Raw genomic sequence first — 27,756 nt, forward strand, 5'->3', positions numbered from 1 at the left:
GGGTTAAGGTGCAGTAGACTTTGCACCACAGCGTTAGCACTTGCAGAGCAGAATCTGTGGCAGCAAAACATACGTGGTATTTCCTAACTACCTTCCCAGTTAAGCAGTAATGAGGCTTCTTAGTGTGTGACAATTAGGCCTGATTGTGTTGGGAATCAGAGCAGATAAGTTATTAGCAAAACAGTCAAATTAGGAGAGTCAAATGATCTTTTTTTAATCACAATACTGTTTTCCAGAGCAGCATCTTTCATTCTCTTTATAGGCAGTGGATAAAGAAGCAACATGGTTTCCTGTGTGCTCATAAAGATATACTATAGGGTAATAAACCTGAATAATATTCATTTCCATTTGTTATAATGATTGTAATAAATCTACAAGGCATAGATGAAAGCAGTTGTACTAGCCTTACATCTCACAGAAGATAAAAAAGCTTCTAAAAAGGACAGAATGGAGTGTTTATTATGCCTTCTTAACTTTAAGTACATTTAAAAGAATTGCCGTTTCCTTCTGTTGCCGCATTTACAAGCACCAAGATAGGTGGTAATTATAAGATAATTCAGTAACACTCTAAAATAATGATTCAGCTAATTAATGCTGAATTACAGAGGCAGTCCTACACAGATACTTATAACACCCCCATTAACACTGACAGAGTTCATGATTATTCCAGCAAGCACTGAAAGAGCTGAATGTGATTAAACCATTTCTTGAAAATGTTTGCTGGGTTATTATTATTATTTTAAATAAAATGGTGGTCTTCGATGAAGTTCTCTGTAGTGCACGTGTCTTAGTGAGGAAATGGGCCATAGGAATCCTCCTCCCACATGCAACATCTGTGCTTGATTTTCACAAGAGCCTAAATTGAGATATCACGCTGCTGTGAAATCATGACCACAAAAGGGTGTAGTCTTCGGGTTATGAGCTGTGGCCAGGGGGTATGTTGCCATCTGTGGTATTGTTGGCTGAGGCTGATGGTGATGTAGGGCAGGGGAAGGGAAAGGCTTCTCACTCGTGGCCGGCAGAGAGGTTTTGTTGCCTCAGCATGCCAGGTCCCAAGCACTCCTATTTGTATTTCTCCCATTTGCTTTGGAAAGTCAAAGTATACTTCTGTATTTGATGGAGTTCTGTGTTTTGGAAGGGCTCTAGTATTTGTATGTGTTGTATTTAGGCCTCATTGTGGAAAGGAGCAATATAAAATTTCTTTCAGCTACTTTTTGTTTATTATTTTTAAATGGGCAAAAAGATTAGTAAAGAAAAGCAGATTTTGTAATTTTATTTACATGGAGAGGAACACAGGTCAGAGTAATACCGGATTTAAAGACAGCTCAATTGGAAATCTCAAGTGAACTTTGTTGTCTTCCCTTCCTGCAAGTTGATGTCACAGTTCTGAATGAAGCATTGCTCATTGCTGGCAGCGATGGCATTGACAATAGCATTGACCTGCCCAGTAACAGCAGCTGCCCAGATATCACTGTCCCATGTTCTGCCTGACACTGGCACTATTTACAAGATTTTTATAAAATCATTGTGCTTTTCTTCCATAAAGATGTACACAACTAAATGTCTGAGAGGAGAAAAGTTAGAAATTGTGTATAAATGTACTGTGCAGCCACTGGGAAACCAAATGCAAAGCCATCCAATTAAGATGTGTTGGTGAATACTTTTTTTTTTTGCCCCAATCTTGAGATTTTAATTTTTATGTGGGAGTTGTGCAGAGGCTAACGTGTGAAAACCCCCATGGTGAAGCAGGCAGGGCCCTGTGCATCACTGCCGAGCTCAGCCCCAGTTTCCGCTCCCGGAGCTGGAGAGCAGGCTCTTAACGGAGGCAGGCAGAAGCAGCACAGCGTGAGATGGCAGCAGAGCTGCCTCAGCCCCACAGTTCTGGCTGCAAGATGGGAATAGTCTGGCGATGGTCCTTGTGTCCCTGCGGGGGGCAGTGGGTGTTGGATCTGCATGCTGGCACCATGTCCACAGCCCAACTATCTCCAGCTGTCAGAGATGACATCCGGCTGCGCTACAGCCAGTTTGGAGCTGGGCTTTATGGTTTCTTTGGGTTACCAAAGCTCCTTTCATTCTGCCCAGAAGAACTCCAAAAATGCGATGCTATGGATACAGAGGCAATTTCAGACTTGGCAAAACAGAGTTGCTTTCACTTATGTAAGGGCTGAAGCTGCCTTCCAGTGCTTAACAGGCCAATGACTTCCTCCCTCTTTAATGTGAAAGCACTGCTGGTGCTGTCCTGGTCAGCTAGAGGTACTGCTGAAGTGCGTCCATCCAGCCCTTCGCAGTCAGTAAGAGCTGGAAGACTTTCAGACATACATACAATTGGAGGATTCCAATGGTGGTATTGAACTTGGACCTGAGGCTCTGCTTCCAACTGTGCTGCAGACTTTGGGGGAATAACCCAAATTTTCTGCTCTCTCTCTTGCCTATCTGTGAAAAGGGTTGATAATCTCTTTTCTTTCATCTATCTTAGCTATTCATAGCATTTCAGTATACTGAAATGTAAGTAGTGATAACAGAGCATTAAGCAAATGGGCCTGGGATTATAGAAGCTACAGAGGTGGTTAGATGGAATCAAAACAAATATCATGAGAAAGAGAGCAGAAATCACAACCATGGCTGGCTCAGTGAAAATCCCTGCTTAGGAACATGGCTGAGGGCAGGATTTGGGTGCTTCTTTTTTTGTTTGTTTGTTTGTTTGTTTGTTTGTTTGGTTTTTCCCCTCCTAAAGTTCAGGTAGGGGGGTGGAGTTTACTCCATTTCAAGAGCCAGAGGTGTTAGAGAGGTCTAAACTCTTCCATGGGCTGTGGGTGGGAGGCTCTTTGCTAAAGGAGGAAAGTATGGGTACAAGTGGGGTGATGCTCATCCGACTTTAGGACATCCAAGGTGGCTGAGGCCTTAGAAAAGGCTGTGGAAATTCACTGAGTGCTTACTGAGTGCCCAAGAAAGGATAAATTTATTCTCTGATGAATGAATTGTGGTCAGCCAAGCAAGAATTTCAGAGATCATATATCTGTTGTAGAGACTAGTGAAAGAGTGGAAGAAATGGGCCAATCTGGCCCGTGTAAAGATAAACAGTGATTAGGGAAAGGAAACAATCCAAGGAACAAGCTGGATTTGGCAAGAATACATCAGCACTGTGTTTTCCAACCCTGCAAGTGTACAGCCCCTAGGCAAGACCAACAACTCCAGTGGAACACTTCAGCCAGCAAACTGCAAACACTTTAAAAAACTGATGATAGGCTCTTTGGGAGTCTCTCTGGGAGGAGGATTCTTGTCTGGCAAAGTGACTTGCATACTTCTGGCACTAAACAAACCATGTCTAACTATGGTGCTTCTGTGGTCATCCATCGCCACACTATTTTTGTGCCTCACTGCATTAACCCGCTCCATGCATACAGTCCCTGTGGCAGAGGAGGCAGCTCTCTCCAGCTTGCCGACAGATGGCAGAGGCTTAATTTTGGACTTGAGGATGGGCTCTTGATGAAATCCAGAATTATAAACCAAATCCCTCTTCTGGCATTACTCATACAAGTCAGGACCGCCCATCATCACTACAGCTGCAAGGGCTGGGCATGCTTTCGGGACTCTGGCAGCAGCTCACACCACAGGAGCAGCACCCCTTCTCTCCCTCTTTGGGTGGCCCTCCAGTGGTCAGAGCACTTGTTGAGGAAGGCTTGGGCTCAGACCATCCCATGTTCTGTGGGGACCAGGGTCCCCAGTGTTGCCTGGCCAGCAGGATCCAATGGAGGCTGCATTTCCCATGGCATTTGCTGAAGCAAGGTTGTGCAGAAACAAAGATTTCCAACATCTGTGAGGTCGGTTCTGAAGGCTTGTGTATGTTGGCATACTTAGGTGGGAAGCAAATAGTCATTCTCTCTCTGCAGAGAACTTTTATAATGTGAAATGTATGTAACTGGGCTGCCCGGGCAGCCTGAGGCAGGGCAGCATGTATCATAACCGCTGTGAAACGAGACCCCTCCCCTTCCAGCAGCTCCTTATCTTCCCATTGTGGAGTAAGGTTTTTCCCCGTCTTTGCTATATCTCCTCTGTAGAATAGCCTCTTTGAAGAACAAGTCACTGCTGTTGAGCCAAGGCTGGGTCTTGGATGGGGTCACACTGAGTGTGTTTGAAAATTATTAAATGTGTGACAACCTTATCAAAATGACCCTCACATGGGTCCTCCTTAGGACAACACACGTGCCCAATGGGCGCTGCCTGCTTTTGTCCTGTTTCAAGACTTCGTGCTGTAATGCTATTACATACTTTGCTACATGGGCTGAAAACTCTAAAGCAGTGACTCCTAGCTCAGTGCGATTTACCCTGTTGTTTTCTGCTGTGCAAAACTTTTTCAGTGGAGCTGCGATTTCAGGAGGATGTTTGCACAGAAACATAATGAGCCTTGGCTGGTCCTCGGGAGCAGGAGCTAGGCTGAATGGCTGATGACCTCACAGAGAATCTGGGCTATGCTCAGGCAGAAACCACTGAGCCAGAAACAAAAACCTGGAGGAGCTAAAGCAGGCTCTCCATCCCTACTCCATGCTAGTCAAGAGGCTTTGTCCAGAAGTCTGTGGCAAATGCTAGAAGGATCATTCATACTTCTTTAGTTTTTATTTTAAAAAGTACTAAAACTTTTTATTTTTTTTAATGGATCTGTGCTTTTCAATGTGTTTGTATAAACTACTCACTTGTAAATGAGCTGTCCCTCTTGCTGGCTCTGTTCTTATGAGCAGCTTTGAACTTGCTCTTCCTCATGGGCATGGGACCCACCAGCTGAGTCCCTACGTAGGCTCTGTGAAAATGGGTTTCTTTTACACTCTTGAAACTACACAGAGCAAGGTTGGTTTGCTTTGTAGTCAGGTTTAGCTGTTCCCATTTTGTAAGCAACTGTATAGCAGTATCTTTCTGATTTTCACTGTCGTACAATACATAGCATTGGGGGAAAAATATAAGCAGGATCTATGTTTGAACAAGGAGCAGGACAAAGCCAGAATTTTTGTCCAATAGCACTTTTCTGGCCTCTTCTAGCAATTAACTACCTTACAGTAATAAATCACATTTTGCACTACAGGGATGTAAAGCCTTGAACAGTAAGGCTGCGGGTTATAGAATTGCTCCTCACAATGCTGCTCTGACCTCTTTCCAAAATCTGTTCTGCTTTCAGAAATTGAGAGCTTACTTATACTTAAAAGAAAAGAAAAGAAAAAAAAAGGAAAAAGAAGAGTTGCCTTTGGCCAGAGATCAATCATGGAAAACTTCAGTCTCATCAGAGGATGTTATGGAAACATATGAGGCCATAAGCAGATGATCTGATCCTGATCCCACTTAGCTCACAGCTGTTTTACTCCTGCAGTAATGCCAGTGTCTGCGGTGGTTTTACCCATGATGTGCCACTGTAAGCTGAGATCAGTTTTGGGCTGCGGGTTACAATGACATCTGCTTCACAGCCCCTGCAAGAGCAGTTGCCGATGGGAGATAAAGATGTCTATTGTGGGACTATTCATCTGATTAAGGGCTACAAGACCATGCCCCATGGAACTATAAATGTTGAGATATAAACCTCAGAATATACAGAACTTTAATTGACATGGAAATCCTGACTTTCAGTTGTTTATCTTGACCAAGTGCCTCTGGCCTGCAACATGCATTTTGTTTTGGTACTTCAGCCTTCAGGTGCTGGGCTGGATCCCCATGAAGTGCAAATATCAATTACAATTACATGAAGCTGATTGGACTAAATCATCTGTCCCATAGAGAGAGAAGATATTTATAACCATTCAAGGTTCTTGCAGGAAGTGGTATTTGGGCAGCACAGAGTACATGTGACCAGTAGGACAACAGTGTTGGATGTGCAAACAACTCTGAGACTGTGTTTGTTTTCATCTGCCTTGTGTCACTGTATCCATCACTGCCACTGCAGTTAACAACACCAGTTTTCTCTCATTTTCCAAAGAGACTGGAGGAGAGAACTGCAGTTGCCCGTCTCTCACACGAGAGACAAGGGGAAATGGCTTCAAACTAAAAGAAAGGAAGATTTAGATTTACAAGGAAGAAGGAAGGAAGAAGGAAGGAAGAAGATTTACAATGAGGGTGGTGAGGCACGGGCACAGGTTGCCCAGAGAGATGGTGGAAGCCCTGTTCTTCGAGACACTCAAGATCAGGCTGCACGGGGCTCTGAGCAACCTAATCTAGCTGTAGGTGTCCCTGTTCATTGCAGGGGAGTTGGACTAGATGACCTTTAAGGATCCCTTTCAACTCAAATGATTCTATGACTGTATGCTATCATGTTCTTATCCTCTGGAAGTGAAGAAAATAAGAGAAATGGTATAGCAAAGCTGATTTTTTTAATAATCATGTGTGCTCTTCAACCACCGATACAGCTGTACTCATTTTAAATTATGTGGATTACAGCATTGAAAATGACATTTCTGCCTGTATATCTACTTCTCATGAATATTTCTGAGGGAAGAAGTGTCCTCAAACATGCTGCTCCAATACTTTGAAGTGCAGAAATTTAGCAGCTGGTCGTGTAAAATAAAGTAGCTCATCTGTACACTTGAGCTGTTGCTTATCTTGTTCCTCCCTGGGTTTTTCAAGAGCAGCAGTTAGAGGCAGGATGTTGGGTGAGGTGAACCTTTGGTCTCACCTGCAAAAACTCTTATAAGGCCCATATTTTTATAAATACGGTATCTAGTTCAGATATGCAACATAATCTGGTCCTCTTCTTCCTCAGCCTGCATTGTACAGTACCTTCATGTTTGAACCACAAAATTAAATTATGTTCTGGTATTTTGTATACTCTACTCTGAAGAGAACTCCCTGGCAACAACTCTGGTGCTGCATTTGCAGATACTGGCTACACCTGTTGATGCACCTTCCTCGCTGGTTATCTAAATGCAAGCAGTCTTTGAGGTAGCTCCTGTTATAAGTAAAACTTGAAATGAAAGACAATTGGGTAACTGTAAATCATACTCAATTTTTATCATTCCAGGTCTTGAGGAGGTGAATTGGGTTAATTTCTAAGTGATCTCCAACTTACTTCTATAATCATAGAGTGGTCTGGGTTGGAAGGGACCTTAAAGATCATCTAGTTCTAGCCCCCTGCTATAGGCAGCGACACCTCCCACTAGAACAGGTTTCTCAAAGCCCCATCCAGCCTAGCCTTGATTGCCTCCAGAGAGGAGGCATCCACAACTTCTCTGGGAAACCTGCTCCAGTGTCTCACCACGCTCACAGTAAATAATTTCTCCCTAGCATGTGGTGTAAATCTATCCTCTTCCACTTTGAAGCCATATCCCCTAGTCCTGTTGCTGCATGCCCTTATAAAAAGTCCCTCTCCGACTGATGCAACTACACATGGCTGAATGCATCGATTAAAAAGCATGGCAAAACACTGCAAGTAACAAATGAATCGGGACTACTTTCCTAAGTTATATTCAGTATTTCTTTGAAAAATGTTGAGCTGACAGCAGACCTTTATTTGTTTCATTATAGATTTTGCCAATGAGCCTCTCACAGTGGTTATTAGACTGATTTGGTAAACACCAAAGTCAATGGAAAAATGCAGGCTGTAATGGAAATGAAAACATAGAGCTTCTTGTGATTTTATAGCTAATAAATGTCTAAAACTATTAATCTCCTTAAATCATTCTTTAATTCTTAATTCTTAAATTCAGGGAAAGGCCATATTTACCAGAAGTTGAGCTAGAGGTGTCATGAAGTGAATTTGTATTCTGCTTTCTTTTGGCAGATGGAAAAACTGAAGCAGAATAGTTGCAACTGATGTGCCTGCAGTTGAAGGATGGGGCCCCATGTGTAAGTAGGTACAGTGACTCTTTGGGGGCTGGCTGCTGGTGATCACTGAACAACCTATCTCTTGTTCTGCATCATCTTACAATTTTTATCTCTTTTGGTCAGAGTTATCCCAACAGATCAGTGAATCAGAACCATCCTTGTAAATAATACTCAGTGTATGGCTTTCCTAATAGAGGATTTAAGAAGACCATTATAAAAATAAGAAAACAAAGACTGAGAAATCTTTCTCTTGTTGTGTAATGTTTGAAGATTTTTTTTTTTCCAAAAATGAATGAAAATAGATATTAGGGTATATACAAAATAAGCTTACATTTTAAAGTAAACATACGCTGCTTTAGGCCACTTATGTAAAGCTGAATCTGACAGTTTCAATGCAAGTAAATATTGATAAGCATTCAGAAAAATCCCTTCTTTCAAAGTTCGGGCACTGAATCTGGGTGTCACCATTTTGGTGATAGTGGGCTGATATCTCAACGTCATCTCATAGATAAGTTTGACGTACAAATAGGATGAGTAAAAGTGATAGGATCTGGCCCATGATCAAATTGCTTTATGAATTCTACTTTTTTGTTTTCAGAATAACTCTGTCTTACAAGATGATGAACTGACAGTCACACAGGAAAAAAAAATCAGACAGACACTTCTTTTCTGGATAGATTAAACTCTCTAGAGGCTGGTAAAAATGAAGCAAATCAAGTACATTATCTTTCATATTCACATCAACCCATCTATTGTTGAAAACATCAGAAGTCAGCGTGTTCTCATTCAGCTGAAATATTATTTCTGTGCTATTTCTAGAGCAAAGAGACAAATATGTGAGAAGTGAACACATTTAATAACCAGCAATAGGAAAGAGAAAAGCACTGAAAAAGCCTGAGCACAAAGTCCGGCTCTGTCAACAAATCCTGCCATGTTCATAGAAAGCCACTTGGAAGAGTAAACACCAGTTCCCACGAGTAAGAGAGCTTTGATATTTCACCAGGAGTGGTTTCCTATCTGTTTCTCTCATTTTTTTTCCTTTCCTTTGTTTGGAAGAGGTTGATATCTGCTTCTTTTATGATAACCCAGGAGTAGCGAAGGACTAGACAGCTGACTGGAGAAACTGGGTGCCAGGAGATCAACACCTGTCACTTTCATGTCATTTAATAAGAAGCAGACTGACCACCAGGTAAACACAAGCGACAGAGAGAGTAGGTGAGATGTTGCCTATCCTAACGGGTAGATCATTGCCAGTGTATGGTCTTGAGGCCTGAAGGCTTTCCACAACTGTCTTTCCATCAGTGGGCCACAAGCCATTTAGTGCAGCTGGGCATTAAAAGGCTAGAGCACATTCAACGATGCACTTGCGCAAAGCAGCATGCAAAGATAGAAGGTGCAAAATACTTTTGCTTAGTCATTATTATCTTTGCCCATACTCAGTGATGATCTAGCAGTTCCTTAGTAAACACCAGCACTTCAAAGAATGTGTGTGTTAATTTGGTTTTTGAAATGAGAAGACAAGTAGGTGGAATGCATGACCTCTAATAAAGAATCTTTTGATGTTACACATTATTACCAGTTTTGATGGCTGCTCATTTTAATTTCTGAAAGCGTATCATCAGTAATGTCTTATTCTGCCCGCCCATGGGCTCTGTTTCTCACTTGGACTGGTGACTGTCAAACAGTACACATTAGGGGAGTGAAGCTGAGCCACTTTTTGCAATAACTTGAATGGGACAGGTTAAGAAGTTCAAGATGTACAAGATAAATCCATTGTGTATGTACAGATATCAGATGTGCTGGAAATACACGAGCGTGTCTTATTGAGAAGTCTGGGTTAACCTAGCTAGGATGACCCATCTACATTTCTCCTTTGCATATCTGCATTTATCAGTGGTATACTGGTGTGTGTGCCTATAGTAAAAAGTATCAATACATAATGAATCTCAGATTTGTGGATCATCCATAGCCAGCAGTGGTGGTATACTCATCAGCTTTCTTGTATATATTAGTAGTATACAGTGAAATACTGTTTGGATAGTGTGCTCTGATTTTTCTCTGTGGCATGATATCTAATTATGAGACAGCACTGCAACAAGAATGACCGTATCCCATTCATATATGGTGAATCATTCTCTATTTTTCCTGTTAATGACTCAGCAACTCACAAACTGGGAGTGACCACCTATTGTCTTTTTGATCTGCTAAATGGCATCTGGGAACAACCATTGTTGTGCAACATATTTGGCCAGAGTGGGCTTGCTGATGACAGGAAGTCAGGGATGTATCTGGATGGTCACAGAGTCACGCCTCATTAGTGTGACCACATACGAAGTGCTACTATTTGCATACTGATGGAAGCATGATGTTGACTTACAACAGAGGGGACTGCCACTCTGATGATTATATCGTGTTGCAAGAGCCTGTGCAGATGTCTGACTGTGGCTGTTGTACTCATGTGGCACCTTTTTTTGTGGCCATCTTCCTGTACAAAACAAAGGATCACGTGGGCTGTGCCAGCTGTCCTGTTTGGTTTAACTTGTAGACTATCCTGAGGTACCACAGGTAAGTGGGATGCATTTTGCTCATCTGAACAGTTCATCCTTCAGCTTTCCAGCTTCTGTGGCTGCCTGACTAAGTGGTTCTTCTTCACATGCAAGGTCTGTTCCTTTTTCTACTGAAGGTAAATGGCTGTGTGGGTGAGCTGCTGATTGATCGTTTAATGCTCTCTCAGACAGAATTAAGTGGGCAGATCTTTGTGCAACATTGTGCAGTGAGAGCTGCATTTCTAAGAACACCTCAACTTTTCATCTATTCATGCTCATGCACTTGCTTAATCATGCTTATCCTTACCCTGACTTGTCAGAAGTTGATGAAGAATTTGGCTTTTCCCATGTACTTTTGTGCTGGATCTTGGTCCCTGCTGCTAATCAAACAACTTGAGTCAATCACACCACCATCATAGAACACATAACATGGGAGACTGTCCATGTTTGGGGAAACCTCTGTGTCCTGGTCCTTGAGCAGAGAGAGAAAGTACTCAGTGGACAATTCTTGCTGCTTTAGCTAGCATGTGTAGGACCAACTCTACAACCGGAGAGCAGCTGTATACTTCTTGTTTCTTCACCCTGACATTCTGCATCATAGTTGCTGGGGAAGGCTGGAAATTGGACTGGTGCAAAAAGTTATTGAATGTGTTTACAGTTTCAACAGTCTTCTGCTAGTGTACCTTTGATTGGGCACAGTGGTATGCATACAGAGATGAAATATGCTGGAAAGATTTCATACCTTTTGGAGCTTCAAAATTAGGATTTAGTTTAACTAAATTAACTTTTACCCATGGAAAGATTTCTAAAGAAAGGAATAGCTACCTAAGTAACTACCTACCACCTCTTCATAAGGTGTTTTCTGAGGGTGCACTTCTGAACAGAAAAAGGATTTTAGAAATGGAAAATATTACATTAGATCCATTATTAATAAGATTCCCACAGGTTTTGCATTGCAGAGATTAAAGGTGTAACTCCAGAAATTGAAACCAAGGGAAGCTCTCTGTAAACACAGCAGATATATAGAGTACTTTGGGCTGTGACAAGAGGATGTCTGATCTTATTTTTTAGCCAGTAAAGGTTGTCGTGTACATCTCAGCACTCCCGTGCTTGGGGATCCACCACAGGACTCCGGTGATCTTCTTGCTATGAAACAATTTCATTCTTTGCATTGCTTGAGACATCCTGTATGGCCTCAGGGAAGTCATTTAGCTTCTCTGTACCTCAGTTCTTCTGTAAAATGGAGATAAGATTTCCACTCTTCATGATGGCATTATAAGAAAGAAAAAGCCTGAGATATTCAGGCAGCACAATTGTAAGACTGCAGGTAAAATTTACTGCTCACTCAAATCTAATTCTGCATTAAAAAATCTGCATAAAACTTGCTAGATGTAAATATGTATGCTGACAAATACAAAAATGATCCGTTTTAGAAATATAAACCAGTCACAGTGACAGTACTATAGTTGCTCTTACGATGGTTTAGAGCATTATCCTGACACCAACACTGTCTAGTCAGGAGAAGACCCCGGCCTCTATGGAAGGAGCTTGCAGAGTAAGAAATCGAGAGACAGACACACTATAGCAGAGTAAGACTATGCCAGCCAAATATGAGGGTTCTGTCACACATTTCTTTTGCAGTTTTTCCCTCTCTCCCCTTCCACACTGTGCTTTGCTGTGTTGCCCACCTCCCTGTCCTTTCTGACCTGCATGTTCCCCTCTGCTGCCCGACTCAGTGCTTTCACAGGCTCATGGCTGGCGTCTGCCTGCCATCCCGCTGCTGCTCCTCAGCAAAGAACCTGCACTGCAGGTTTCAGCTCAAAACAAACATTCATGGCTGAGTTATGAACCCCCAGAGGGATAGATGCTGAAGTGGATTAAAGAACTGACTCTTTGCCTTTGGCTCCAAGCCATGCTAGGACAAAAGTTAGGGCAAGTTTCAGAGTTAACTTTTTTTTTGTCCATGCAGCTTGGGTCTGGACATGGTGAAAAAAAGGCAAGGGATGAAGCACTGCTGGTTAACACACATTGGCCAGGCTTCAGAAGTAGCCTACACAGTGCTCCAGCCAGTCTGACCTATTTAGTGATGACAAGTTTTGACAGCATTTCAGGAAACATTTCAGCTTCTGATGTAAAACCCAACACTGCTGGACAGCCCTCCCGAGCAAGGGCCTGTGGGAGGAGGAGGCACCCAGCACAGCGTGGCTGTGCAGGTGGCAAAAAGCCTGACTAGGAAACACTTAAGGGCCTCTTACACAATGTGGGCTGTGACAGTGGCGCAGGGACATTGGGGCAGGCCCTGTGCCTTCTCAGTGGCTGGGCTGTGTCCTTCATGAGTGGCTGTTTGCTGTCCTCTGCCTTCAGGATGGCGTCTCCTCAGGGTTTTTGGTGCCTCTGTGATCCACAGTGTTCTCTGCTGATAAGCTAGTTCTCTCACACCTCACAGATCCTATAGAAAGTGCCTAGAAAAGTCTCTCATAGTAGTTTTTGGTCTTTTCCCCCGTGTGCTTGAGTCGGAGAGGTTCCAGGGCTGTCTGGAAGGCTTTCTGCTCTCCCCACAACCCTGGTAGAGAAGAAGGAGCAGTACAGTGCTCAGAGGCTTTAGTTCAAATCGTCAAGACTTTTGAAGGCTGAATAACAGAAGATTGTTTTTATAAAATAAGAGACAGGTCCTTATGAAGTATGTATGTACAAGTCAGTGTTTGCTCTTTCTGTCTCTCACTGACAGCCGTCTGAGGGTTTAATTCAGTTTGCTGTTTGTAAAGTGGCAAACAGAAGAATAAAAACATTAAGGAAGTCTTACGTGAATAATAATAATGATAAATATTTTCCTTAGGATAAACGAAACTGTTTTCAGTATACCGGATTGCCTAAGAATATTTTGTAGCCATTCACTTATGCAAGGCTCCGAGGACACTGGGCAGGAAGAATGGGTGGCTGGGAAGGGAATGAGGCAGCAAACTGGAGTAAATGAGCAAACTCTGTAAGAGCGTATCTAGGTAGATTTTTGATTATTCTAATATCATGAAGTGCAGGGCAGGATGCCCACGCTGGATAGGAGGAGGTGTTGTAGCTGTCCTGCACTGAACTGGCTTTTCCTGGCCTTCCTCAGTCTTCTCCAGGCACCCCAGGTTCTGCAGGCTCAATGGTGGCTGGGGGGCTGAAATGGCCCCAGCTTCAGCAATTCTGCTCAGGAAGTACCGTGGCATGTGTGTTTGTTACTGTTTTCTGGAGCCAAAGAAGTTTCTTCTAAATGAATAAAAGTCTCTTGCTGTATAAAAAGATGCTGCAGCTTTGAAAGGAGCTGTTTGAATGGAGTGTTGTGGCTCAGAATACTTACAAAGACTTTTTTCTTTCTGATCAGGAAGGGTCTCAAGTAGAGGTTTTGAAGGAAACAGGAGGATTGTGGCTGCTTTCACTCATCTCCTCTGTCAGAGCATTGAGGATCCTGATGGATAAACAGCCAGTCGATGACTTGGAGGGCTTTGAATACAGCACTGTGACCTCTTTCTTGATTCTTCAATTGAAAAAAAAAGCCAGTGGGGAGGAAGAGGAGCTGAGACTGAAACCATATTCCAGACATTGCCTTCCTTACTTACCTCCAGAAGTTGCACTGGTTGGGATGGGGCTCAGGTGTCTTCTGCACCCTCCAAATTTCCCCTAGGCACTTCTTCCAATCCTTTCCTTTGCTCATTTATACCAACGTCCCGGGCACTGTTTCTTGTTGATGGCATATTATAACATTTACAAGAGGGGACAAAACAGAAATGAAAGGACACAACACTTTTTTTGTTTCTTCTGTTGTTAAGTACACAAGTTTTCAACTTGTTCCAACTTTAGTTAGGCTTCTGGAAACATCCAACAGATGTTGAGCTTGATGCTAGCAAAAACCTCACATTGACAAACTGGCTCTTCTAATATGTGAACAAGTCTTGCAGACATATTTGGAATGGTAAACAATAAGCTGTCACTATCTTCCTCAGTATTGGTTGAAAGGAAGTTACTGAGCTGTGTCACATTCGTGCTTTGAGCTCTTAATACACATCATGAATAAATGTGTCTGCAGGTATATCTAGATTTACATCACTGTGTTTTCATTCAGTATCTTCTGCAGCAAATTCAGTCTACAGAAAAGAGTAAAAAATGTACATTTGTTACTAACAGTTTATAAATTCCATGAAATTAATTGTTACCTAATGAAAAATAACATGGAAGTCTGTGGATTTACACCAGAAACTAGTTTGGCTCCAAGATGAGCAAAATCTAACAGTGATAGAATACACCATGTGAGAGGTAGCAACACGTTTTTATTGTTGCTTCATTATTTTTTGGCAGGGTTGTATTTTACGGTAATAGCTTACATGTTTGCTTTTACAGCATGGCATAAGGAGAATGAACAACCGGATCCTGCCTGGCCGGGCACGCGGGGATGGGAAGCAGTCGCCTGACGTTCTCTGCGTTAAAGACGTCCTTGTCACAGTGCTGCAACCTGTGCTGCTTTGTTGTAGGAAACAACCTCTGGAAGGAAATAGGCGTAGCTCCTGATTACAGCCGGTTGGGAATTTTACAAGAAAACATCTTTCCACCGGAAAGAACGCGTGTTTCTCAAAACAGAGATGTTTGGGGAAGTTGAGAGGCTCTGCCCTTGCTGGGCTCCAGGCTGAGATTGAGCGGGTGGACGCCACCACTGAGGGGTAGCAGGTGCTGCGTGCCCTGGGGGCAGAGCTGGTAGAGGGGCTGCTCCCCTCACTTTCAGAATGGCCCCACATTCCTCGAGTGGTCTTTTTTTTTCCCCAGATTTTATTGTGTTATTTTTTTGTAAGAAGCATAGTCTTCAAAGTATGCAATTTTCTGTGGGGGTTTTCTTCACCAAATAACCCACATTTCTCAGAGTACGTATTCTGCGTATCTAAAATAATTACTGTTGTGAAAACTTTCTCAAATACCAAATGAAATTACTTTACAGACAGAGGGTTCGTACATACTTCCATTTAATTAAATAACTCAGAATATGATTTATTTCCTGAAATTGGAAGTGCTGTGCACTCTGAGTTCATTATTTACACACGCGTTCACAGCTCACTGATCATTCTATTACCAGCGAGTTTCTAATAAAATATAACTGTTTTTAGTAGCAGAACACTGACCATGTTTCAGTGGCACAAATATTCCAGTTATTTCACATGCCACAGCCACAAATGATTCTCTCAGCATTAAATAGTGCAGTAAAAGCTGTACCTGTTTCAACATTTTTGGAAAGCTTCATTGAAGTAGCTGCTATCTTGCAGAGAAATGCAGCACAGAGTGCATTGTTCAGAACTTTTTTGCACTATGTATCAAACACCCATTTTCCCCCTCATATATTTTGGGCATATGCTAAACTCATAATGTCTAACTTCTTTTTCTGATACCATGTCAGTGTATTGGTTACCCTATAGGATACCATGTTTTAAGTGTCTGTAGGTCTCTGTCTTTTGTGTTTGCAATCATTTCCTCATAAAATCACTCATTTCTTTTGTAAACTTTCTCACTCCATATATGTATATTTAAATATGGGCTACACAGTGATACCTTCTTAATTCTGCAGACTGCTGGGTGTTATAGAAAGAGCTATTCACACCCAACGTTGTTTATTGTAGGTGTTTCTAGGGAATCACTTAGTTTGTAATCCGGCAGAGATTTCATTGTGCTGTACAAACACGTTTCTCACAACTTTATTATCCTTGGCTCTTTGCACTGAGCATTATTTCTTTCTGAAGTCACTTAAAAGGTGCTGTTATTAGGAGGATATTTAGAGGAAAATAAAACATCAGCTAAATCTGCCCAGTGAACATCCTCTTATTTGTGATATACAGCCAGACTGAAAGGACTTTCCCTGTGCCAGACCAGGCACTGTTTTTTCAGCAGCTATCAATGTTTACACATCAATAGAGAAGTCTTGTGCAACAAAACTCTTCTCTATTGCTAAATAAAAAACAATAGAAAGCCATGTGAAACACTCAGAGTGCATTGAGAAATTCCTTCAGGATACAATCAGAAAGGTTGGTGGCAGCCGACATGATAAGGGAAACTGGAAGAACAGGAGGCCTTGCATGAGCACACAAAAAAGTGCCGGTCCGTGAGCAACTCAAATTATCCCTAGAAAGGCACAGTCACAGAGGTTAAAATTTTGATGCCACTGAAATAATTCCCATTTATGTGCTGCTTGTTGACAAAGGCTGCTGACTTCTTTTCTGCTGTATATTCCGGGATTTTAGAGTTTGCCTGTGTCAAAACTTTGAGATGAAGTCTTCTGAAGACATTTAATGTTGATCTTTTCAAAAGCAGCTTGCTTTGAATTGATTGTTTTGACTTGTTCTCTCTTCTCTTTTCACTTTCTATTTTCTCATCTGTGGAGTTCAACCGTTATAACTTTTGAAGCTGTCTGGGGGCTCAAATAGTCCAGATATGGGTAGCAGATGTGAGAAAGCCCATTACTGCTGAGGGACACAAAGCAGGAATTTTAATTAAAACTAGAAGGAGGTCTTTATAGAACCATTGCTTTACTATTTAATAACTTCTGACTCTGGAATTTTTTCTCAATAGTTTCTCTTCAGGTATTTTAGTTTTCTAGATACTGACTTTAGATTTTCTCATTTGATCTCTGATCTAGAGCTGATATGAACAGAGTAAGATCTATTCATGGGTGGGCAGAGAAGGCATAACCTTTCAATTTTTTTCTTTTATTGAAATGACATTTCCTGAGACAATTGTGAAGAAGATGCTTACATTTCCATTTTCATTTCCATTATTTCCTTTTCCATTTTAATTTCCATTATTTCCTTTTCCATTTCCATTTCCCTGCACTGTGTTACATAGCTGACTACTGTCACAACAGTATCAGACTGAAAACAGCAACGAGCCTTCTTTATTTTTGTAGCATTTATCTTCCTACCTCCAGTACAGGATGGTGCCTGGCAATATTAATAGCCTTTTGCTTCACTAGTTCTTTTATATAGGGACATTAAAATTGATTTTCTGCATCTTGGCATATGAGGATTCAAAAGTGTGTTACATGCCCTATTGCCCAAAAATGTGCAGTCAGAGAGCAAAGGTTCTGGTGACAGACACTTTTATGGTATCAGGAGACCTGAGCTACTGAACTGAAGGAGCAGAGCATGACAGGTGTATTTATAGTGCTGCTGAGGAATTAGCCTACATTTGAACTGGCTGCCCAGATACTCTGATTTAAAAATCTCCCTTCCCGACATGAGGGGAGCAAGGCTGAAAAGGAGAGTCAAACTTTGCAAGGAACACTTTGTCATAAAGTAAGAAGGACATCATTCCTTATAGCAGCACCATGCCATGGGAAGTACTGGAAACATATTTACAGCTTTGAAGCAATAAAGGTACACATTAATGTTGGAGATACAATTCTCAAAAGAGAACATACATGGGGAAATTCAAAAATAATGTGCCACCATAAAGTGAAAAAATTCTGAGCATGAAACAACCAAGCTACTGCCAAAGTTTTCCAGTCTTAATTAAAACCAGTTTCCTTTTTTAACAGAGATTGTGGAGATCATCTCCAGACACGCAGGCCGGTAAGCATAAGTTTGGGAAAAAGACAGCTGGATGGAGCAAAGATGTAGGATAATATTTTGAAAGCCCAAGAGGAAGATTATGTGCTAGGAGCAATCTGTTGTGATCACTTCAAAGGAAAATAACCTCTCCTCTTACCTAACAGAATTCTTCAAGTTTAGCTACAAAATGACCAGCCTGGTTGAGGCATTCTACCAAGGTCATATTATGTATGTGCCCGTTGCCCCTTATTCTGTCGCTGGGCACCGCTGAAAAGAGCCTGGCCTCACCCACTTTACTCTCACCCTTTAGAACTGTATAAGCATTGATAAGATCCTCTCTCAGTCTCCTCCAGTCTCAGCAGTCCCAGGTCTCTCAGCCTTGAAGAATGAAGATCTAGAGAGCATTCCTATCCCTGCTGAACAGTCATTTTTTTAACACCATGGAAACCAGGTTTTGGGGCTTGCTATATTTATGGACTGGGTTTTATATGGCGTTAATAGTAACCCTTAAAGAGAAAACAGTGGGCATGGTATCACATATGACCAAATGGATCACTGCAAGAAAGTCCTTTGTCTCTACTCTTGTCCAGTTTTCAGGCAGTGAGAAAGACAGCGAAGGACAGCACCTGTTTCAATCCAAAGTCTAGGGGAATCTTTTTATTGACCACAAGGTGCTGTGGATAAGGCCTTTAATGATCATGGTTACCCTGAAGTTATTAGAAAGGAAACAAAGAAGAGAAGAAAAACATTTTTCTGTCACTAAATTCATGATCTTGTTATTGTGTGCAGCTCTCATCCTTCTCTCAGAAAGGATAAAGCAGAACTGGAAAAGAAATGGAGAAGGATAACAACAGCGATCAAAAGAACACATGGGATCGGCTCTGTAAGAAATATTTCATTGGCCAAAGATCTGGAGAAAAATATGGTAGAGATCTGTATAATTATGCGTGGCAATGGAGAAAGTGAAGTGGGAACAACTGGTCATTGTTCTGCATTTGATAAGAATTAGAGTAGGCCAGATAAGATTATTATCCAGCAAGTTCAAAAGAAACAAAAGGAAGTACTTTGTCATGCAAAATGTAGCTGAAATATGCTTGTCATAGGATGCTGCTGATGCTAAATGTTTCAATGTGCTCAAGAAATGATCTGATAAATTTGTGAAGGAAAAGACCTATCATGTACAGGAATATTATATTTGGCTCAGGATGGGCAGAGATCTCAGAAACAGAGGAGATTTCATGGGAAATAAAACACTGTGGTCTCACTCTGCTCTTATCTGTTTTCCAGACAATCTTTGTCAGCTACTATTGGAGACAAGGGACCTTTGGACCAGCACAGCCAAAGCGTTATGGTGTTAAAACAACATTAATTTTCTCACTCAGCCTCACTCAATCCAGACAATTTTCCTTGGAGACAATTGGTACATAATCAAGAGCAGTCAGGCTCCTGGGTAGGAGGAGGTGGTGATAGGAATGGCTATTACAAATCAATTTGCAGAAGATCTGTTTCTAACATATGTGACAAAGCGCACAGATTTGGAGGTCTAGTTTATATTTTTTTTCAGTTAAATAGTTATAGTACCAACTATATTTATTTCTGCCCTAGCCTATAGCTAGAGAAACAACATTTTACACAGACTCAGCTTAACCATTCCATGGTTGCACCATCTGAGCAACAGACCTGGCTAAACACAGAAACGACAGAAGGATTTTTTCATATAAGTGGGGAGGCTTAATGCAGATGAAGTGGCCATATGGAGTGAAAAACATAACCATTAAGAAGATGGAAAGATACTATTAGCACAAGGATTCCCAAAGTTTGTTTATGGAAAGCTGGCACAAAAGCAGGGCATCAAGCCACAGGACCTGAAATAATAAACCTGTAATTCACAGATCGTCTCCGTTCTCAGCACCCTAAATCTTTCACTGGCCTCTTTCTTACTGCTCTCCAAAGCAGAAGGTTGAGCTACAGGTTCTTGCTGCTTTCAGAGAAGTGGGAGCAGCTGAGGGATGCAATTTGATGATATTATGACACATTCAGCTCTCTGGACTCACTGGGTCCCAGAAGTCTCAGCAAGCACTTTGCATGTATGTAGAAAACTTTATAGCTGCAATAGCCTGAGACGTCACCTGAATTCATCCAGGATGGCTGCAGCTAATGTCAGCTTGTGGGTCTTACCCAACGGTGTCCCAGGCTGCCCTCTGGGGACTTTGCAACAGAAGAGGCAAACAAGAAGTGCTGGTGAGGGAATGGTGTTCAGAAGTGAAAAACAGGATGGAACTCTGGCTAGATATGGAGGAGCTGGATAAAATAACGAGGGTGTTTTTTTCCAAGAGCAGTGTAACAAACAAACAAACAAAACCAAATGACCAAGGATTTGAAAGAGCTTACAAGTTAAGATTTCATTCAGAGTGTAAGGAAGTGACCGGTAATACTCCTCCACTGATCACAAGTGGTGTTGCATAACACTCCTACAGCAGGTATGCTCTCATGCAAAAGATACTCCTAGTCTGAAAAGAGACAGTTTTTTGTTAATCTCAGTAATAATTACAGCAGATACAGAATTGTAGGCAGCTAAAATGGACTGATCAGTAGCTGTCAAAAGCATTTTTTGGAACCAAAAAAAGAGAGGTTACAATGGCACCTGCAAACTGTTCAAAGGCACTTCAGTAACTGTGTGGACAAACAGAGTTGTACATTCACAGCATGGATAACAGTCCACAGAGCCAGAAACTCAGAAACAAATAAACCTTTTGGCATGAGTTTGCAATATGAAATCACTTTAAAAAGAACACAAAAAACATTAAGCCTTCTGGTCATTTATTTTGCAGTGTGCAGCGGTACTGTGTCTGCAAGGTGATTAATACAAAATACTGCTAAATCTCTACCTGTTACAGAGAAAACCCTTAAAATTCCTCTTAATTATCTTTCTGTGCCAGAACAGCCAAACCTTTCTGCATTTGTAATCAGTGTTACTGTTAAGAATTCTCATGTTTATTTTTCGCAATTTAAATATAAAGATTTTGTTGAAATAGTGCTCTTTGATACAAATAATTTAGAGTAAAGAATGTGTGCCAGCAAAGCAAAGTTAATTATTTTGTCTGAATGCTTGGCAGATGAAAATTATGATAGACCTGGGACATGTCTACACCAGGAATGAAGGCGTGGTGCAGAAATCCCCAGAGAGGCACTGAATGAGCTAGCTCCAAACCTTGAGCCGGAGCAACCATGTTTGCATGGAGTTACTGACAGGCAGCTTCAGTAAGCTTCTTTCCAACTGTGGGCAAGTGCTGATGGACCATTAGCTTCCCAGCTGGCTGCAATGCGATGCTGCGCTGTTTGGGTGATATCTGAACCGGAGGCTCCAACTCAGCCCATGTCTAACTTGAAGCGCAGCTCAAATGAGATCTGTGAAGTACCTAGTGGTAGCTGATTCTGACTGGACATCAAAGTTTGGATGACTGTTTTGTTACCTCATTTTTTTTAATTTCCACTCTGATTTTTCACAGTTTCAGTCTTTATGAGGAAGATGATCCAAGCTGGTCCAAGTCAATTTAATGACCACTACACGTCCTTGCTATTCCACAGTAGAAGGCATGGTAAAGCTGGTTGAACTTCATTCCTTGCATCAAATGTCAGAAATGTTGTTAAATGGAAGGTTAGTTAATCATTTCAGATTCCATTTATCTTATCACATGCATTTACATAAAGGTAATTATTTATATGGTACACTAATTTGTTTGTATTCCCTATGGAAAAAATTCTAGTTTAATAGAATGAAACCAGCGGTCACCCAGAAGGTGTATTAATGCTCCAGTGCCACCTTGTGCTACAGTTTCCACTGGGATGGGGAGATGCCCCCCGACCTGTCCTTGCTTGCAGGTAGGAATCAAACTGACAGGGGACTCAGGGAAGAAGAGAGAGCAAGGAAGAAAGAATGCACTCACAAGCATCCTCAATACAGACCTGTAACCTAAAAGCAGAGTTCAATCTCTTTGTAAATCCTTTGCTATGGAAACCACAATTGAGCTGCTTTCTGTATTTCCCATTCTTGATGGAAGGCCTAATTCTTGTAAGTTACTTTACAAACTGACCTGTCCTCTTGAAGCAGAACCAATGAAGGTTTATGTAAGACTACTAGCACTAGTAAATCAAAAAAAAAAAAAAAAAAAAAAAAAGGATTTGATTGACCAGGGATTTCCTTAAGTCCATGATGAAGAGATAGAATGGTCTTCATTGTGCAGGCAGGTAAGGTGAACAGACACCCTGGCAGAGCAAGCTCGCTGGGGCTGTGATTGTTGAGAAGCCAGGTCTCACTCCAGTGGAATCAGACCATGCTCTCAGGGGCGTGGTGATGAGACTTTAATAGCTTGATAAATATTTGAACTATCGTTATTAGTAGTTATTTATATAGCAATATGGTCTGCAAGCAACCACCAGTGATTTGGTTACCGGTGTTTCAGGTAGCCTGGAAAATGAAAATGAAAAGACTGCTGCTGCCCACATTTCTGAAGGGCATTACCTGCTGTATCTGTGATCAGGTGCCACAGGCAGATGCAACCAGCATCTCTAGGAAGCACCAAGGATATGATTAACTTTATCAAAATTAGGCGTCAAAGCTGCTTAATCATACATGTATTTGGCAGGAATCTTCATGGCTTCTCTCACTTCCGCACTCCCCACGTGCCCTAGGCTAGATGTCTAGATAGACATTGAGCTAACATCTGCAGGAGAGCAGCACCCCAGTGTTCAAACACACACAGAGAGCCTAGCTGCCTCTCTTACATGTGTGCCAAACAGCTATGGCTGCTTGATCATCTACACAGCAGCCAGGTCCTAAGGCAATCCATCTCCTGTTTCACGGCCTTTATTCCTTGGTCGCAATCCACTTGTATACTTACATGTGTGAGGTCTGGGACGAATCCAGCTGCACACCTCTGGGATGAAGCTCCCCGGGTGTCCCTGTGGAATGTGGCAGGAGCAGTGAGCAGCTGCAGTGGGGTACAATTGCCTTTCCTTCTCTTGCTGGCATGATCATGTGTGTTTTGTGTTGCTTCAGGGAGAATTTGAGGCATGTTCAGGCCTACTGGCTGTATGGGAAGCAACGAACCAGACCCATGAGCCGGCAGGCAGCCAGAGCTATAGCTGCATGAACCGATGCTCATGTGCTGTGAGAACAAACGCTGCCACAGGCTGCCTGCCTGACCTCTGGGATAGATCAGTGAGCACATTTCCCTAGAGATATGATAGGAATGAATAAGGTCCTAAAGAACTACCCCTACTGCAAGGCACTTAGCATGTTTTAGACCTGGAAATGTTTGCCAGGATTGCCCTGTCTTTTCCCCAAGACTTTTCTTCATGATGTTTCCACGACTCCTTTGTCCTTGGCATGGATGTAACACCTAGGATTGTTCTTGGTCGAGAGCTACTGGACAGACTTGCCCTCCTGAGATGGATGGGCTGAGGAGAGATGGGAACAGGCAGATACTGCACATTGACTAGAACGGGATAGGCTGGTGGCAGGCAACCTGATCAAGACCCTGTATTTTGGTAAGCTGTTGGAAGATCCCAGCTGTTCTCCCTTCCAGCTTTACCCTTTTCTTTTTCCCCTCTTCGCTGTGTTGGAGGGATGCTCCCCTGGACCAGGCTGTCGGTGTGTGCCTGTGGTGAGAGCCTGCAATATGTTTGTGAAGAGTGATGGTGGAGTGGGAATCAGGTGCTGGCCAAGTAGCATGTCCTGGGTGAAGACTTTCTGTTAGAATGTGGGTGCGAGAGTACACTCACCCTCTAGGTAAGCAGGAGAAGGAGATGAATATGCCTGTGCATTCCCTTTGAGCTCAGGATGGTGCCCTCTTTTCTGCAAGCAGGGTTGTTCGCAACCAGACTGAAAATGGTTGAAATGCAACCAGTGCCTTGATACCTTGTTTGGGAACAATGTCTGGCTGGACTTCAGTGCTTCAGATGAGATGAATTATGTCCAAGCTGACAGTGAGGAGACAAGAGATTAACAAATCTCATGATAATAGTAACTGCCAATAACATCAAGCTACAGCGTGTCATTTGTCATTAAAAACACTTTGCAGGCTGTAAGGAGTGTTTCCATTCAGGCAGTACTGTGTGATCCAAAGCAGAAGCCAAAGTGTCCTGAGGTACCTCGAAGCATCACACAGTGCCCACTGAAAGCAGGTCAAGGTGAGGGCTGTTTGCTGTTGGACTTTCCATCTAAACAACTGGCGTGCCTTCTAGCCAGGCAGCAGAACAGCCAGCGTCCTGGCAGTAGGCACGAGAGAAACTGGCTCACACAACTAAATGGGAAACTTACTGTGCTCACTCCTGACTACTGCTTTTCAATGGAGGGGCAAATCACAACTTGCCTCTGCCACCTGCAACTCCTTAGACTAGTCCTGGCACACTGCTGGATATTTGGTCTGAATTCCAGGGATGTGTCTTTCTTCCTAAGGGCTCCACCTGGCACATGACAGCCTGTGGGAGCACCAGCAGAATGGTTGTGAAAGTGACCCTGGAGTAGCTGTCAGCACAGAAAAGCTCATAGTTCCTGTTCAGAGCTGAAAAACAGTTGTCTGATGGGAAGGATGGGTGCAAAGTCCTTCTGGGTTCAGCTAGGTGGAGAAGCAGAAGCAGGCTATGCCTTCCTAGCTAGGTGAAGCGGCCATCATCACAGACTGTTTGCAGTGTGGCTACAATCTCTGTTGGGAGACAGACTGGTAAGCAAGAGGTAGACCTGTGTTAGGATAGAGGAAGAACTCAGCCATCCTTGCACAGTCACAGAATTGAATGGATAATGGCATAGATACAAAAGCCCCTCCTCCAAGGTCTTTTCTTGATGTGCAGTTGTCAGAAGAGGTGTGAGAAGGTGGTCCTTTGCAGCCAAATACAAGTACAATAAATACGAAATACTGCTGTATGTTTGTTTCTAGGAGCACTCAAGTGAAAGCACAGCTCAACCACTGGAGAATTTTACTGAAACACTATGAATTTCCCTAAAACATCCTAAAAAACCAAGTGAACCACCATGAGCACAGCTCGGACTGCAGCTCACATGGGGAAGCCCGGGTCATTCCAGTGCCTGTGTCCCTGCCACCCTCAGCTTCCCCTCCTCTCACCCCACCCTGCAGGAATGAGTGATCAGCTAACTGGGAGCAGACGCTTATACAATCTCTGCAGCAGAGGTTGGACGAGGCTGTAACGTACTGCTCTTAATGAGGTACTTTGATCTTGCCTCTCCCTCTTTTATTTGTTTTACAGTCCTTTGCCTCACTTTTATCCTTTAGCAGACAGCCATCATGGCCCAGAGATCCTCCTTTTGCAAATAAGTTTACAAGGCAGGAACCTGTGAAACCAAGTTACATTTCAGGAAACTCAAACTCGTGTAAGAAAATACATGTGAAACATCTGTAAACTGACAATTCGTAGGATTCATGAGAAGTCATTCAGACGTGAAAGTCCTAAACAATCCAACTAATTAAAGAAAAAAATGTTTTTGACCTGATTTTTCAGAGTAACTGAAGTATATAGTCATAATTTTGTATCGCCCAAAGATTCCAATTTGAATGGTAGTTCTAGCATGCAATAAGGACTGAATATAGCCCATTACCTTCTCCATGTGTGATTGAAGATATTGATGTTCAATAATAATAACATTAAAAGCTTGACTGTCCTTTAGCAATTCACATTAAAATAAATGTCTCTCATGGGAGCTATAGACAAATCCGAGGTACTAGAAATTTAATCTGTCTTAAAATCCCTTCTCTATACATATCTATTTACACCTTTATGCTCAAAAGATAATTTTAAGAGAAAGACTAAGACATCTTCTTGGATATCAGCAGGTCTCCAATAGGAGCATTTGCACTCACCATATTGCTGGAACAGATTCTATATCTTCAGAAATTGTTAAAAAAAAAAAAAAGCAAAAATAATTAAAAAAAAGCCAGATCTTGTGAAAAAGACCTCATCAACTACTTAACAGCTCTAGCAGATGCAAAGGCATTGGGCAGTTGCCTATAGCAATTTCATACACGTAGAAGTTTGGGAAAATTAAAATGAGACTGAAATGCTAAGTTATCAACTTACTAGGAGGGGGGATGGCGAAGCATCACTTCTCTTTCCAGGCATCTCAAAATCACAGTTTTATAAAGATGTAACTCTGTGTCCATGTGCTTTCCTCGATTGGTGATGCACACAGGTGTCTGCCACCAGCACCAATAAACACCCACTCCTCCGTCAGCACTGGGACACACGTGCGCGCCATCTACATGATCCTGGGTTTGTCTTTCAGTCATACCTAACTGAGCAGCCACATGAGATCTGTGGCCCGTGAGTCACTGTCAGACATCAGATATCACATGTGGGAGAATGGCAAAGTATGACAGATACTGTTACCATTATGTAAACTTCCTGTCATAATCGTTCTTGGATGTTCATAGTAATCAGTTACCTTCTGTACGCTCAGACATGGAGGTTTGCTTTCTGTGGAGGCACAGGCAAACACAGTTGTTCCTGATTAGGAGATAGCAGCTGTCTCTTCCTATTGCTTGGAGTCCCAGCTTTATTTTTACCAAACAAGAAATGCTCTATACACTTAATTGTTGCGGTATGTTATGTTTCTAATGCTAGGATTGTCAAAAGAGTCAATTATTAATTTGCACCTGCTAGTATGGAGACTGCATGTGCAGACTGGATATTCAGACTTGAAATCTGCTTGTCATGCAAGTGGTTGAGGGGAGTTGTCCTTCATTTTGTGGTATTTATCTGACTTCATCACATTGTGCATGTTTTTTCCCCCTGCTGAATGAAAAGATCTGTAATGCCCCTTGGCACTATTATTTTCTCACATTAATAAGGAGAGCATCTGTGTGTCTCAGTTCGGAAGATAATCTATACACATTCAGCCTGGTAAACAGAAAAGGAAATTGAGAAACCCGTGTTTATCTGAAAGGCTGTGTTGTGTAAGCAACACTCTCTGAGGCTGAAATGACGTTTTGGGGCAGAAACGGATTGATCTGTCATATGTGCTGAATGGGGCCAGAATAAGAAACTCTGGATGGCCTTCCACCCTGCAAAGAGTGTATCTATTCGGTCACACACTGTCAGGGACAACCACACATTGTTTCTGGACTTTAACAGGCAGACCAAGTAACATGGAGTGAGTTTTGCATGCTGGCAGCTCACAGCTGTAGAGTCTGTCAAAGGCTTTTGTTCTTAAAAGTAAAGTGAAAGGTGTTATCTAATGCCACAAAATGGCATGGAGAATGGTAAAAAAACAAAACAAAACAAAAACAAGCTTTGTTCCTGCAGACTGTCTGAACACCATATTAATCCTTACCTTTGAGAGATCACCTCTAGAAAAACAGAGGAGGCTTCCAATCTCTCTGTTGATGTGAGCCAGTTTTTCTACTATTGCAGCCAAAAAAGGTGCCAAATGACGACAAAATAGGTGTAGTTTTGTGATGAATAGGCTTGGGCAAACCTTGGCATTGTGCATCTCGACAACATCAGGGAGGTAGTAGCAAAACATTGTTGCTCAAGTGAATGTGGAAGAAAAATATGTATGGAAAAAAGTGTGGTCGTTGTTGTTATCGGTTCTCTGCTAATGGATGGCACTCCAGTGCATCTATAACAGAACTAACAGTGCAAAAGAGGATTGTGCAGCCTTGACTTTGTACTGACACCCATTTTGGTGCAGGCAGACCAAAGGTGACTTGGAAAGCCCACCAGAGGCAGGGAGCTGGTCACCAAGGGTCTGCAAAATCAGAGAGGGTAAGCTCCTTGCCCCAAAGGAATGGGAAGGTGTTAGGTATCACCTGCAGTGTTTTTGATATGGAGGCACT

General features: G+C 42.3%; 1 protein-coding gene across 19 annotated transcripts in view; it reads left to right on the forward strand.

The window, feature by feature from the left end:
- The window catches only part of LOC107051782, a 31,303-nt gene extending 15,129 nt beyond the window's left edge, over positions 1 to 16,174 (forward strand). For 4 of the 19 annotated variants that reach the window (XR_005859480.2, XR_006939100.1, XR_006939098.1 and 1 more), the window contains 2 exons: positions 7,754 to 7,826; positions 8,396 to 16,174. Coding sequence is in view for 1 of the 19 variants with exons in the window: in XM_046940597.1 (XP_046796553.1) it covers positions 14,721 to 14,888 (168 nt within the window). In the remaining 18 variants the exon portion in view is untranslated. The remainder of the gene's footprint in view (positions 1 to 7,753; positions 7,827 to 8,395) is intronic. The other 15 variants (XR_006939102.1, XR_006939103.1, XR_006939101.1 and 12 more) reach the window with 4 other exon arrangements.
- Positions 16,175 to 27,756: the final 11,582 nt, after the last annotated feature.

Source organism: Gallus gallus, chromosome 4 (assembly GCF_016699485.2).
Source record: "Gallus gallus isolate bGalGal1 chromosome 4, bGalGal1.mat.broiler.GRCg7b, whole genome shotgun sequence".
NCBI classification, from domain to species: domain Eukaryota; kingdom Metazoa; phylum Chordata; class Aves; order Galliformes; family Phasianidae; genus Gallus; species Gallus gallus.